The following is a 13,541-nucleotide window of genomic DNA, read 5'->3' on the forward strand; positions in this document are numbered from 1 at the left end:
GTAACACAAAAGTCAAAACAATAATGCTGAATATATGCTGACTACTACTTAAATTTTTTAATTAGTTTATAATACAAACCAACAAAAAACAATCTAGCTTAAAATGTGGAGCAAGAATAATGCTCCCTTCTTTTTCCCTTAATTTTGAACTTTTGTGGCAATCTTTCGGTGGAGATGACTATGAGTCAGTGTTGACGAGGAAATCCAACATATGCTTACATTAGTTTGTTGTTGTGGATAAGATACTTAGCTTCCTCTCAAATACATGTTTCACACTTTAGTACATTAATTAATTAATCACCAATTGATCTTTTTTTTTTAAATAATTGTCTCGACGGTCAACAAGTTACTTCAAAAAATTATCAAATTTCAAAAGGCTTGGTTGAAAATTAGAATTTTTAAAAATGTATTTAATTGCATTTCTAATTTTTTTTTATTGCTAAGTTTAACACGCTAAGTATTCTTAAAACATTTTTTAAATAAATTCTTAATTAATTGAGATAAATTAAATGATGCATAACAATATATATTTGAGTATTTCATCAAACTGAACTGATTGCCCTTCTAGAATCCTCATTATCACGTAATATATAAGTAGGATTGATTAATGAATAATGACATGAACAACAGTGTCAAGAGATTAATTCTTCGCTCTTTAACCATCTTAAATCCTGTTATTATCATAGTATATATTGTAAATCAAAATATATGCGTATATCTAAAATTATATATTCACTGAATATAATTGTATATAAATATATATTATTTTATACGATTTTAATATATATTTTATATAAATAATTAATTTAGTAATTGATTTTTAATATGTACGTAAAATAATATTTTAAATAAAGAAAAAATAAGGTACATGTGTATATAAATAAACTAAATAAAATTACAACAAAGTATAAAGTGCTATATTACTCACTAATACTACCTACCGACAAAAGTTCAGTCCCTAAACAAATTGCAGTGCCAAAATAATACATATTGGACTCACTAGGCAATACAGGTCAAGAAATTTGAGTGCTGTTGATTGATGATGGTGGTGTTGGATTTTGTCTGTTTATGACATTGCTGAAATATTATTGGAGAGAAAATGTTGTGGAATGGGTATCAAAGATTCTTGATATAAAAACCCAGCAATGCTCCTCATGTAACATGTATAATAGTATATCTTAGTTAATAGTTAATCAGCCAGTGATAGTAGTTATTTTCCATAACTTGTATAATATGTAGCATATACTTTTTGACACAGTGGAAATAATTAAATATTTTTGAAGTAAATATCTGCTAAAGGCCATACCAATATTTATTTAAAGCGAATATTTTTTTTATTTATTGGGATAGATATATATGCCTAGGAATTTAAATTTAGGATACTGCTCATATGGATCAGTCATTGCCGTTAATCAGTCCATCTTTAATTTTAATTAGTTCCATCAATTATTTCACGACTTTTTGTTTATAATATGTTTATACTTATGTAAGTAGCTACAACTTGTTTTATGTGGTAGTTCATGAAACATAAAAATAATAGAAAAAAAATTACTTTGTGAATAATGACCAATACGTATTCATTTATATGGAAATAAAGTCTCAAACAAGATTCTCTCCATATTAAAAAGACATTCAGATTGTTACTATTAATTAAAATTATCAGTATAATAATTAAAACATAAAAATATAACATCGCTAAATAAATCATAAATTAAGAAGGGGTGGCATTAGCTAGTAGTTAATTCAATTCAAATTACAACACTTTGATAATCGTAATAAAGTGCTAAATATAACTAACAGTGCAGTACAGTTGTGCATGGAAGAGAAAATAAACAATGGTGAGGGCTCTTTATTATTGGGATATGACGAAATGAAATGCACGTAATAGTTTTCCTAATGGCTCCAACCTCGTCCAAGAATAATTAAGATAGTAGTAGGCAATTGCATCTGCCTATGATATATATAAATTTGACATGTTGCTCCGATCCATTACGTACATTGCTCTCAAATTGAAATACAAATATATGTAAAGTGCCACAAATTGCATGTATTTGATATTTATTAAGACAACAGCAAGCGTTATACAAAACATCATATTAAGTTCTTTGTTTTTTTTTTTTTTTTTTTTTTGTTATGGACATGGACCTAAAGTTCTTATAATCAATCTGATTATACATGGGTCCCTGGTCCTTACCAATTACCATATGGATGTGTAATGTGTTTATTGATTCAGGCTCATGGGTCATCTCTATCAATAACATACATGATATAGTTATGGTGATTAGTTTGTTTCATGTGGATACTTGAGAGATTGGGTCACTTTCGGTTAAGGCCAGTTTTGATGTATCTCTGGTTTCTTTCATATCAAACCCTGAGGCCCATGGCATATTTAATATTGTGGCATACTGGCATGCCTTATTATGATACATTAACATGACTGTCATCGAAGCCAGAAAAAAAGAAAAAAAAAATGATCCAAGTCTCCAAGACAACATAAAATTATTAGGATAAGTTACACTCCTTTGTCATAATTCATCTAGTACTCTTTGAAAATTCATAAAGAAAATGTATTAATTCTATGTATTAAGATAAGTTACACTCCTTTGTTCATGTATTAATTCTATGGAGGGGTAGTTTTTATTTTGAAATGTCCCCATGGAACAGAACAAGGCCAATGTCTGAAGCCCCAATGGTCGTAAGTCATATAGAAGAGTGTTTCTATCAATAAAATGGCCCATTTATTTTGAGCTTATATTTGTTTATTCTGTCTCACGAACTCTACTTTGTATGCCCAGGAGGACCAAAACTCTCTCGTCAGCTTTTCTTTGTTTTGGGTCATGGCCCATGGCCAAACAAGCAAACTCGGGTCGGGTAAAACCCCGCCCAAACAACAATCAGAATGCAGATCCTTTCCTCAACTGAGATAATTTGCTGGAGGATGTTCATGTCAGCCACTTCAATTTCAGGTGAAAGTTGTTCATGGGGATGATTGTGCTCCTCCCTGCTTCTCTGCATTATCTCTCGCGAATTCTACAGAGGAATAAAAGCCCAACCACTGCAGGCCATGCTAATTCTAATTGGACAACATAAACATTCATCCAGTGGCTAAACTCAACATCCTTTATAAATGTGACAATCATCATTTCATTCATTTCTCTTAACTCATAACAAAGAGAATACAGCGAGTAGATTAGTAATTGACATAATAGTTTAATTTCGATCAAAGACACAAATAATATTTAGCATACATAAATAGTTTCTCTTGCTTGCTCAAATGTACAAAAGAATGAATGCTGAAAACAAACTACATGAGAATCAGAGACCTGGGTGCGACCAGCAAGAATAAAAGTGACAGTGAATTGTGACGCCTCTTTTGGGTTTGATATCACATGAAAACCGGGCCACTTCACTCTTTTGCTTGTATCGGAAGCAGGCCCAGATCCATTCCATTCATCCCAGCCCAATGGGCTTATAAGAAAGTCCAAATAAGTCCTCATAACAACAACCCTAGCGTTCTGATGCCAGGGCCGGCCCAAGAAAGGCCTTAACCTTGTCCAAAACAGGAACGAGACCGGGTGCGGCTTTGATGACGGATTTGTGGATGGAGATTCCGGTGTTCTGGAAGGGATCCCCTCGGCCCTGTGCGGTGATTGTCTTGGCCTGCCCATCCAAGGGCCTTCTTGCAAATATGTGACAGTTTTGAAAATTCAGAAAGTCAACGGTGCCGTAGATGTAGCACTGTCTGTAGAATTGGCGCTGCGCGTGGGCCATGAGCGTGTCTTGGTAGAACAAAGACAGGTCGGAGGCGGATCTCAGGGCCACAGCTTGGCCCTTGCGTGATGTCTCTTGCAATGAAGTGAAGCCCATCTATGCCGGCGGTTGCGGAGCTGTATGTTGTGTAACCGTCTTGAGAACTTCTGATGCCGTCACCAACCAGCATCACGTTATCGTTGTTTTTCTCCACCTCTATGAAGTGAAGCCCATCTGCAGATTGCACAAGCATCCTCCTCTAATGCAGATTTGAGGCATAAAATAAAGTAATATTATTCTATGTCTATAGTTCATAACAATTTTATGCAATACGACTTTTCTCTTCTCCTGATATTCAATTATTGTTGTCTAATGCTTAAATCAAATTGTTGTGTATTTGTACTCAGAACTTCTTTTGCTTTTGTTTTGTTTGGTTACTTTGATTTGGAGATATTAAATTTTGAAAAGAGACAACTTACTATTTTGCTTGGTTTATCGTTATTTTCTTAATGGTGTGAAATAGTAGCATTAAAGTTGAAGAAATCCTTTGCCTAGTGTTGTAATGATGTTCAGATAAGATCAAGATCACACAGTTTTGTCCTCACATAAACCATATGGGCCAGACTTGGAAAACAACAAATCATACAACTCCATAAACGTTGGCCATTATGTTTGTCTTAAACTCTTAGCACCTCAACAACTTTGTGAGGACTTCTTATATCTTAGGTTTGGGCTTCAGGGAGCACATTTCAAGATCAAATATTTAAACACATCCCTTATTATTGTAAGGTGGTTAATCTTCCATGCTTAGTTTAGTTGCTTAAATGTTTTACATCTAAATGGTTTCAAAATAATAGTCTTTTAAATTGGTTGTTCACCTTCTAAGATTTGTTGATTTTGTCCCATATAATTATGTACAAAATATTCCAGACAGAGCTCATAAGAACTATGTTGTGCAAAGAATGTTTCAGATTCCACATTCCAGAAAACATGTGATTAATTTTCTACAAATATCCAAAAGCTTTAACGGGCCCAAGGTAGCACACTTAGGGGGTTATACTTACACCAATCAGGCTCACATTATTGCTGGGCAAAGTGGGACCAGTTACTAGGCTCAAGATTCAAAACCCAAAGTTGAAGCATGCACAACTTGATAAAATTCTTATATGTAGAGTAAAAATTTAATTATTCAAAGCTCTACACTATGCCTATACATAAGAAACAGAATCACTAATTTCAGATTTAAACATGCATACATGATTTAGAGTGAACAAAACTTAGGAACTGCATTATATATCAAAACATTGAGAAACACATGATGATGAAATCCAAATTTAAGTAACACAAAATACTCATGTACTACTACACATTTATAGGTCTCCATGAATCAAGAGAGTGGACAATTATTTGTGAGGCTTCTTCCACAAGATCCCAATCTTCTTAAGCATGTTACCATATTTCTTTCTCTGGAAATCATCATCATCATCAATGATGATATCATCACAACAAGGCTCATACTTGTTATTCATCAAAGGGATATTGTATTTATTGTCAAGAGACAAAGATCTCTCAGTGAGTTTCCCCTTTCCTGTTGAAAGCAGAGAAGCAGCAGTTTCTGCAGCCTTTCTCCATTGATCACACTGTACCTTAAGCCTTCTAAGTTCTGCCTCCATTTCTGACTTCAATGCTTGTGCTTCTTCCAGCTGCTCCGCGATCCTCGCGGCCTTCTGGTTGCTCCGGTCTGCCTCCTCCATTGCAATCCCAAGCTTCACGGCCGCCACGCGTTCCACAGCCTTAGCTGCCTCAATTTCTGCAGCCACACTTTCACTCAGTACCTTATTGAATTCCATATTCTTCAGAATTTCATTTTCTTCGGATATGCTCTCAAGTGTTGTCTCCTTGTCCATCATCTCTGCCTTCATTTCAGCAACACATTCATGCAATCTTTGAATCTCCATCTTGAGTTCATTTTCATGTTCTTTGTGATGACAAGTTCATTTCAATCCTTGCATTCAGCTTCTCATTCTCCTCCACAATGCACTGCAACTCTGTTTCCTTGTCCAACAAGTTACCCTTCAAATCTTCAATCTCAGCTTTCTTTCTTCCAAGTTCAGCCTCTAATTGAGACTCCCTCTTACTTGATTCTAATTTCATCTGTTCCATTAATTCATATGCGTTCCTGATGTGAACCGTGCTCCGAATCTGCTCTTCATGGTATTTAGTCTCAGCAGTCTCCATGGCACACCTCAGTTTTTCTACCTCAGACTTGAGAAACTGAATTTCAGAACCAATTTGATCAGCACCCTCTTGCTTTTCCAATTTTTCAGCTTCATGCTTATGCTTATGATCATCAACAAGATTTCCATTGTGGACAATTTTGCTACTAATGAGGCCGGTTGCGTGTTTGCTTACATGCGGATGGAGGGAGTTTCCAGTTCTAGATGGGTCTATTTCTGTAGCAGATTTAGCAGCATCAGCCCTCAAGAACTCCACAGTTCTTTTCGCAGCCTCGAGTTTTCGCAAAGTCTCATCAACCAAAGGTTCTGCCTGAGATGACTCTTTGCAATCCTTGAGCTGGTTTTTCATGTTCTTCAAAATACAAAGAGATTCTGCCAAGTTTTGTTTCAGGTTTAGTAGTTCCAAATCTGATGATTCTGGATACTGTGTCTGTGAGTTTTCACAATGAGGAATTTCAATCATGGAAGATGTAAGGGAATCTTCAAGATTGGCAGAAGTGAGGCTTAGAACTTGCTGCTGTGATTCTTCAAGTTTGAGAGACAAGGCAAAGAGTTTTTGCTTGGATTCCTCAGCTTCTTGTTGAGCTTGTTTCTTGCATGATTCAGATAAACTTAGCTGCTCCCTCACTTTCTTCAAATCCTCTCTCAGATGAGAAACCTGAGATTCCAATCCAGGTATTCTGCTTGGCCTTTTCCTCTAATACCAAAAGCAAAGTCATAATGAAAAATTGTACATTACAGAATACAATGATAAAATACCAAAGGAATCAATTGAGTCTCAGAAACATGTGAACAAATTTCAATCACAATTGATGCATATACGATAATGCCATCAACCTTCACAGTTTACACATAAATGGAATCAATAACCGGTTATTATAACAGTAGATAGGGTAGCTTATTCTATCCCCTCTCTTTAAAAAGGCCATTTAATATCTATCTAACATCACAAATAAAAATAAAGAAAACTCGCGTGCAGTTATCTTTAAATATATCAAATTATCTAACGGTTCTAAACTGTCAATTTCACATGAACACAACTATACGTGAGTTTCCACCACAAATAAAACTTAGTATAATAATATAATAAAAGTGCATAACCAAAATTGTGTATGATTTTGTGTGCAAAGGTTCCAAGTTCCGAGACATAACATATTGCTAAGGAAACAGTGTTATTAATTTGAAAGAAAGTGATACCTCAGGAGCAGGGCTTCTAGGTGATCTTCTATCAATGACTTTAGGGCTTCTATCCTTTGATGTTGTTCTATGAACTTGATTTAATGTTGATGCAGAATCAATGTACAGTGCAGAAGGCCTGAGCTGGCGCACGCCGCGGCCGCGAGGGGACACCTTCCGAGACACCTCAGAGGAGCCATTTCTGAAACCAAATCACAGTTATGATTCATAAGGAAAACATACTCTGGAGCAATAAAGCTTTTGCCATATATGACTGAAGCAATATCTTCACATCATTCTCAATTCTTAGCTGGCTTACTCATTTTACAACTTCCATTACTGCATACATAGTGTTAGATAGAATGATAGATAATCCAAACCGTTCTTTCAAAATTCAATTGTATTTAGGTGAGTGTTATTGATTGACAACATCATATGCAGTGAAGTTTCCATTTCAAAGTTCAATATCAACATTAATTAGTTACAGGTATATATAATATATTGATGCTATGTATAAAAGCATGTTTTATAACGTAACGCAACACTGAAAGCTACTTGGGAAGATATAGTGATAGTGATGCATGCAGTTAATGAATTTCCAAAAGAAGAACACCAATCCAGCATTGGTCATATTACATATATTATCAAACAAAAAGTTAATTATATAATTAAGTAGGGTCTATGCACAGTGGAATAAAGTTGATGAACAAATTGGTTTTGGTGTTTGCTCAATGCTCACCATGTGAAAACTTTTTCACTAAAGCCACCTTCCACTCCACTAATAATAATGTTGTACAAAGTTATATATACATGCAAACTTTGGACTAAAGCTTTTACATCAAAGTGACATTTGAATTTGAACTAGTAACATATATATATGGTGAAACAAAGTTTGAATTTGAAACATTACCTTGTGTTTGGGGTTTGCATCTGCATGGTTTAAGTGAAACGCGTTATTAATAATTAGGGTCTCTCTACTTGAATGCTCCTCTGACCCACAACCACTGTAAACTTTCAGAATTGTATGCCACAAACTGAGACAGTGGAATCCAATGTAAGGTCAGTGAAACCTGAACAAAATAAATAGCTTCATGCACAATGTGTGCTTTGCATCATGCCATAATAAATACATCAAATAAACTATAATTAGAGGAAATCTTTTTTCATGTTATTTGTGCAATATTGTATCAGAATTTTTATCACCAAAAAAATATTAACTTTAATTATTGTTGACTTTAAAAAAACTAACGCCAGACAAATAAAAAAAGATATATCTTAAAAATATAAAAAGTTTTTTGAAAAATAAAAACAAATCAAAAAATTATATTTTTTATATTTTTTTTCTATCGATTTAAGTTTTTAAAATAAATATGACATTAATAGTAATAAACCCAAAAGTTAGCATTAACTAGGACGAAAGTGGTGTTTCATCATTCATGATGCCATAACAAAATAAAAATATACCATGAAATGTTCCTTTTACCATGGATGGTGCCAATATGTCAAACAAGTTGATTATTACATTAAAGATGGGACGTACATGTGCCTATAATACAAAAGAAAAATAAAGGAAATCCCACGATGTACAATGGCATTTTGGTAATGACTCACAGAAAATTTATTATATATGTGCCTTCAACTTTGGTCCAAAAAACGAAAGGGACACTTGGCTCTTTCCCATTGACATTTTTCCATAATATTTTTAACGTGGGAGGGGAAACAAACAAATTGAAAAATCATGATTGTGATTTTTTATATCATGTCATGACATAAAAAAAAAAAAAAAAAAAAAAAAAAAAACTTGACAATGATTACTTCTACTAAGGATTATCAGTCACCAAAAAAGAATAACCTAAGAAAAAACCAGAAAACATATGCAAGAGAATTCAATAAATAAAGAATAAATAGAAAATGATTACATACATGGACTAATCAACATCTTTTCTAATAATAACATACTCCAAGTGAAAGGGACTGCATTATTCAAGTGAGCTTTACATCTATATGGCATAATATAATTAACCTTTTTCAGTATAAATAATGAACATATATATGAAGTGGAAACGAAATAAAGCTTATTATTATTTCCAGCAGAGAAAAGCAGCCATAGGCATAAAAAGAAATGATGAACAAACAAATTAAACTCTTTTTTATCTCATCACTTTAAGAAAGATGAAAAGAAAAGATGGATCAGAGGAGGGAAGGAAATTCAAAACTTCAAGTTAAACAGACCCTAATGAGAGGCAACAAGCTAAATAATAAAGTAAAATTATAGTTACTAGATATGGCAACATATACTTTGTATATGAACTTGTGTATGACTGCTACATAGCTCCTGCATTTAATAATAATAATAATAATGCTAATTATGTAAAGTAAGAAAGGACAAGGTAGGCAATATAATGAACAGTCTTACCTAGTTATTAGTGGTTACACAAACTACTCAACTCTCAAGACGTGGATCCTCTTAAATACTATTCTGGTTTCTAAGCCTTTTTGGCATCTTATGATGAGAAAATATATATAAATGATGATACTGTGTATCAGCTTCTTGTTTCTATGTTATGTAATAAGAAGAAGAATGCAGCAGCCTTATACAAATATAGAGACTGGAAAACAAGGAAAAGATGAAGGAAGGAAGGAAGGGGAGTTACAAATTAGAGGGAATGGTGGGGGAAATATAGTAGTGTCACAAAAATTAATAAATCTATTTCAACTTTCAAGTAGGACCTCTTATCTCCATATAACATTATAGTAACGCATAATGTTACAAAATAATGGGCTCTTTTAGGTTCTTGGGCTTCTCCTTGGGATCCACTACAAAAATTATTTCATTTTACAACTATATAGAAATTTTAATTTATGCATGCATACTGATTTTTACACAGTAATTGATATTTGGTTATCAACCACAATTTAAATAATGTGTATATATATTTTATTAATGTATGTAAATTGTAAATGTTAAACCTTTTAATGACATGAAAAATTTCCCAACATTGTTATTGATTGGCCCATTCTACTTGCAAGAGGCCTATCAGATCAATGAGATCATATATCAGGCAACCAAAAAAAAATGAGATCATATATCAACCTAATAGGCTAATATTAATGATTGGGTATGTTCGGTGAAGGGCCGTCACGGTTAGGGTGTTCAAATCCAAACCAATCTAAATTAAACCGCTCATTCAATACAATCCAATCTAAATCGAAATCGATTAAAATCGCACTAATTCAGATTTGATTGGATTCTATGTTTTGTAAACCGCTGGATCGGATCGGATTTTGGATCTACTTTTCAAAACTGATCCATTCCAATCTAAACCACACAATGTGCTATAATATTATTATTTTATTATTATATTTACAATTATACTTATAACATGTTCAATTTGTTATACATTTTTATATTATTCATGTATTATTATTATTTAATAAATATTTTTTGTTCAAAATATTATTTATTTATTTATTTTAACTAACCTAAAATTTTATTCTATTATTATGTTATCGTTGGCTTTTTAAGATATTGTTGAGACTTGTTACGTTATTGTTAATTATTTAAAATTTGATGTTGAGAACTTGTTATATGTATTAATTTTTTTAATTTACAAAACCGCAATTCCAATCCAATCCAAACCGCTTGAAATTAGATCGGATCGGATCGGAATTTTTTAAAAACATCATCCAATCCAAATCGCACCGCGAACACTCCCTAGTCACGGGCATTGAATTAAAGCCTTATTCATCTAATTTAACAGTTTGGATAAATAGTTTAATTAAATTTTTTAAAAAATAGTTTAAATAATAAATATTTATATTAAAAATAGTATATAAATAAATTATTTTGTATTTAATTTTTTTATTTTAAAAGTATTTATTTAAAAAATATGATAAAAAAATTTATTATGAAAGAAGTAATTTTTTTAAACTTTTATTATAAGCACTCAAATAACTTCTTAAAAAAATCATAATTTAATTTTAAAAATTACACCAAATATTAATATTATTATTTTTTATAAGTCAAAAACTCAAAAAAATAACTTTTAAAATTTGTCAGGCTTTAGTCAAAACAAAAACTATAGTCACCATGAATGAAGTAGTCGTGAACTAAGTATAAGCATTGGGAAAAGGTTGGCAAAAATTAAATAAGAATAAATCAATTTTGTGTAGATAACAGCAGTATTATTGAACTTCATATAGCATTGTTTGATTATTGTAAGGTGAACACTTAACAAGAGACTTTAAGACTGAGATTGACTAGATCAGAGTATCTTGTGATTGTGAATGCAGTGATTTTATACTTAAGTTTCACGGTAAATTTCTTTTTTATTACTTATTACTAATATAATATAACAATATGAACAATATAAATAATGTACTTTAAAATTCGTTTAATAAAGTAAAAATTAAGGTTTTAAAAATCAGTTTGGACTAATCGGTTGAATTGGTTAAATTGTGAACTGCACATAAAAATAATTCGGTTAAACAGTAAAATTGTAAATTTTAAAAATTAAAATTAAACTGGTGAATCGGCTGGTAATCAGTCGGTCGAATCGAACCGTAATCCAGCCAGTTTTTTGGTTAGGCAACAAAACGTTACCGTTTTATGTTTTCTGGAGCCCTAAATCCCTAATTTGATTCTCCCCTTCTCTTCGAGCTTCAAAAACTGAGATTTGAGAGTGAGAACTGGAATTTGGGAACGCCTCTCTAACTCTCACACGATCGTCCTCGTCCCTCACCTCCATCCAGCCACCGCGTTGTGCCGCCGCCGTCGTTCATTCGAACAACAGCAACCATCATTCCTTCGCCAAGCCACCTCCGTTGCGCAGCAGTCCTTCCTTCGAACAGCCACTTCCATCGCGAAGCAGCCGTTGTCCATTCGAAGATGTTCCACCACTGCTTGGTCACTTGGCGTTGCTGTCTTCCACTCTCCCTATTGCATGTTCTGTTGAAGTCTTGAAGGCGCCTTCGAGCTTCCAGAGTTCCAGGTAATCTTTTTAATTTCTTTTTTTAGTTTAGCATGTCTCTGTCTCCATATGAGTTTGATTTAATAATTTGTTGATTTTACAAAGCTCTGTGAAGTGTGAACTGAAGTCACTGCAGTGTGACATGATGAACTCTGAAACTGTGAACACTGTGTCCCTATTTTATTTTTCTTTAAATTGTGTAGTGTGAAACTGTGAACTGATTCAAGATTCAACTGATCCTGCTAAACTGAACTGTAAACTTTGGTTAATAATTGTTGTTTATTGATTACTGAACTGATTTTGTTTTGTTTACTAAACTGGATTTTGTTGTTTGTTGAGTAATTGTGAATAATTTTAAATAGTTTAGGATGTTGTTTGTTGTGAACTTGAGAGTTGAGATTATTGGGTTGAATGATATTTTAAAGTTTATATTAGACTATAATTATATTTTCATGTGTTTATTTATATTTTATTTATTATTTTATTATAAAACGGTTTTTTCGATTTAACCACCATCGAATCGTTTAAACCTATAAATCAGTGAACCTGTAGCTAGAGCAGTTCGATGACTGATTCGGTTTTTAAACCCTTGGTAAAAACACACTATACTCCTAATTTATCTATTTAAATTTTAATATTAAGATAATCATCCGCACACCTAGTGAATTGAACATCTGATATATCCATTGTTCATATTATTTAGTATTTTCATTATTACAGCTTTTTTTATTAAGTTAGGAGGTGAGTACGAAGAGATTATGTGATTTGAGGTATATCTTGATAGCTAATATAACTGTACAGTTATTAAAGGAATATGTGTTATTAATATATAAAATACATTATGGTTGGGCTCACGTGAACCTTGAGGCTATCAAGGAAATATTCTTGAGAAACATTGGAGTTAGTTGCTTAAACCTATTCGTTCATATATAGGCTATGTTATTTAAATAAAATTTTCCCTGGAAATATGTTGGAACTTGGGACATCCCATCGTAAACTTGACAAGTTTTTGTGTAAGTTTAAGTATGAATATAAATATAATAGAGGATTCTAAACTCAATAAAGTATGTAAAAGTGATTTGTAAATTGAAATACACGTGACATTGTGACAACTCTTTCACTCAAAGTTGTAACCTGAAAGTTTATCAAAATGAAATTATAGAAATCACATATATATAGTAGTAGTTTTAAAGAAAGAAAGAAAGAAAGAAAGAAAGAAAGAAAGAAAGAAAGAAATAGAAGTAGTTTGAATGCGCGCCCATGGCTTCATTTTGGCTGTTTAAGTTATCGTCTAATTGTTGTTTCTATTTTAATGTTTTTCCAGGATATTCAATGCATGTAACGTGACTAACAAAAATAGAAAATTGACCAATATTAATTTAAATATAAAATAAAAAATTAATTGCTT

The 13,541-nt window shown here is 32.5% G+C and overlaps 2 protein-coding genes and 1 long non-coding RNA gene across 3 annotated transcripts; 1 reads left to right on the top strand and 2 right to left on the bottom strand.

Moving 5' to 3' along the window:
- Positions 1-2,420: 2,420 nt before the first annotated feature.
- On the top strand, positions 2,421-7,634 carry LOC140174822 (uncharacterized). The gene is made up of 2 exons (XR_011864716.1): positions 2,421-4,037; positions 7,280-7,634. It is a non-coding gene; the product is annotated as an uncharacterized lncRNA (long non-coding RNA).
- On the bottom strand, positions 4,951-5,708 carry LOC112706764 (interactor of constitutive active ROPs 3-like). The gene has a single exon (XM_025758224.3). It carries the CDS (start codon positions 5,706-5,708, stop codon positions 5,154-5,156), a length of 555 nt encoding a protein of 184 aa, XP_025614009.1. The 3' UTR covers positions 4,951-5,153.
- On the bottom strand, positions 5,011-9,822 carry LOC112706762 (interactor of constitutive active ROPs 2, chloroplastic-like). Its single transcript, XM_025758222.3, has 4 exons — positions 9,580-9,822; positions 8,074-8,197; positions 7,185-7,365; positions 5,011-6,684 (listed from the first exon to the last, which is right to left on the bottom strand). Exons 2-4 carry the CDS (start codon positions 8,097-8,099, stop codon positions 5,722-5,724), a joined length of 1,170 nt encoding a protein of 389 aa, XP_025614007.1. The 5' UTR covers positions 8,100-8,197; positions 9,580-9,822; the 3' UTR covers positions 5,011-5,721.
- Between the last annotated feature and the right edge of the window lie 3,719 nt (positions 9,823-13,541).

Source organism: Arachis hypogaea, chromosome 8, assembly GCF_003086295.3.
Source record: "Arachis hypogaea cultivar Tifrunner chromosome 8, arahy.Tifrunner.gnm2.J5K5, whole genome shotgun sequence".
NCBI classification, from domain to species: Eukaryota; Viridiplantae; Streptophyta; class Magnoliopsida; order Fabales; family Fabaceae; genus Arachis; species Arachis hypogaea.

Coding starts and splice junctions, on each gene's coding strand:
- LOC112706762 (XM_025758222.3), bottom strand. CDS start 8,099: ATGCAGATGCAAACCCCAAACACAAG. Junction 7,366..8,073: donor ATGCAAACCCCAAACACAAG/GTAATGTTTCAA, acceptor ATTTGGTTTCAG/AAATGGCTCCTCTGAGGTGT. Junction 6,685..7,184: donor CTAGAAGCCCTGCTCCTGAG/GTATCACTTTCT, acceptor TTTTGGTATTAG/AGGAAAAGGCCAAGCAGAAT.
- LOC112706764 (XM_025758224.3), bottom strand. CDS start 5,708: ATGGAGATTCAAAGATTGCATGAATGTGTTGCTGAAATGAAGGCAGAG.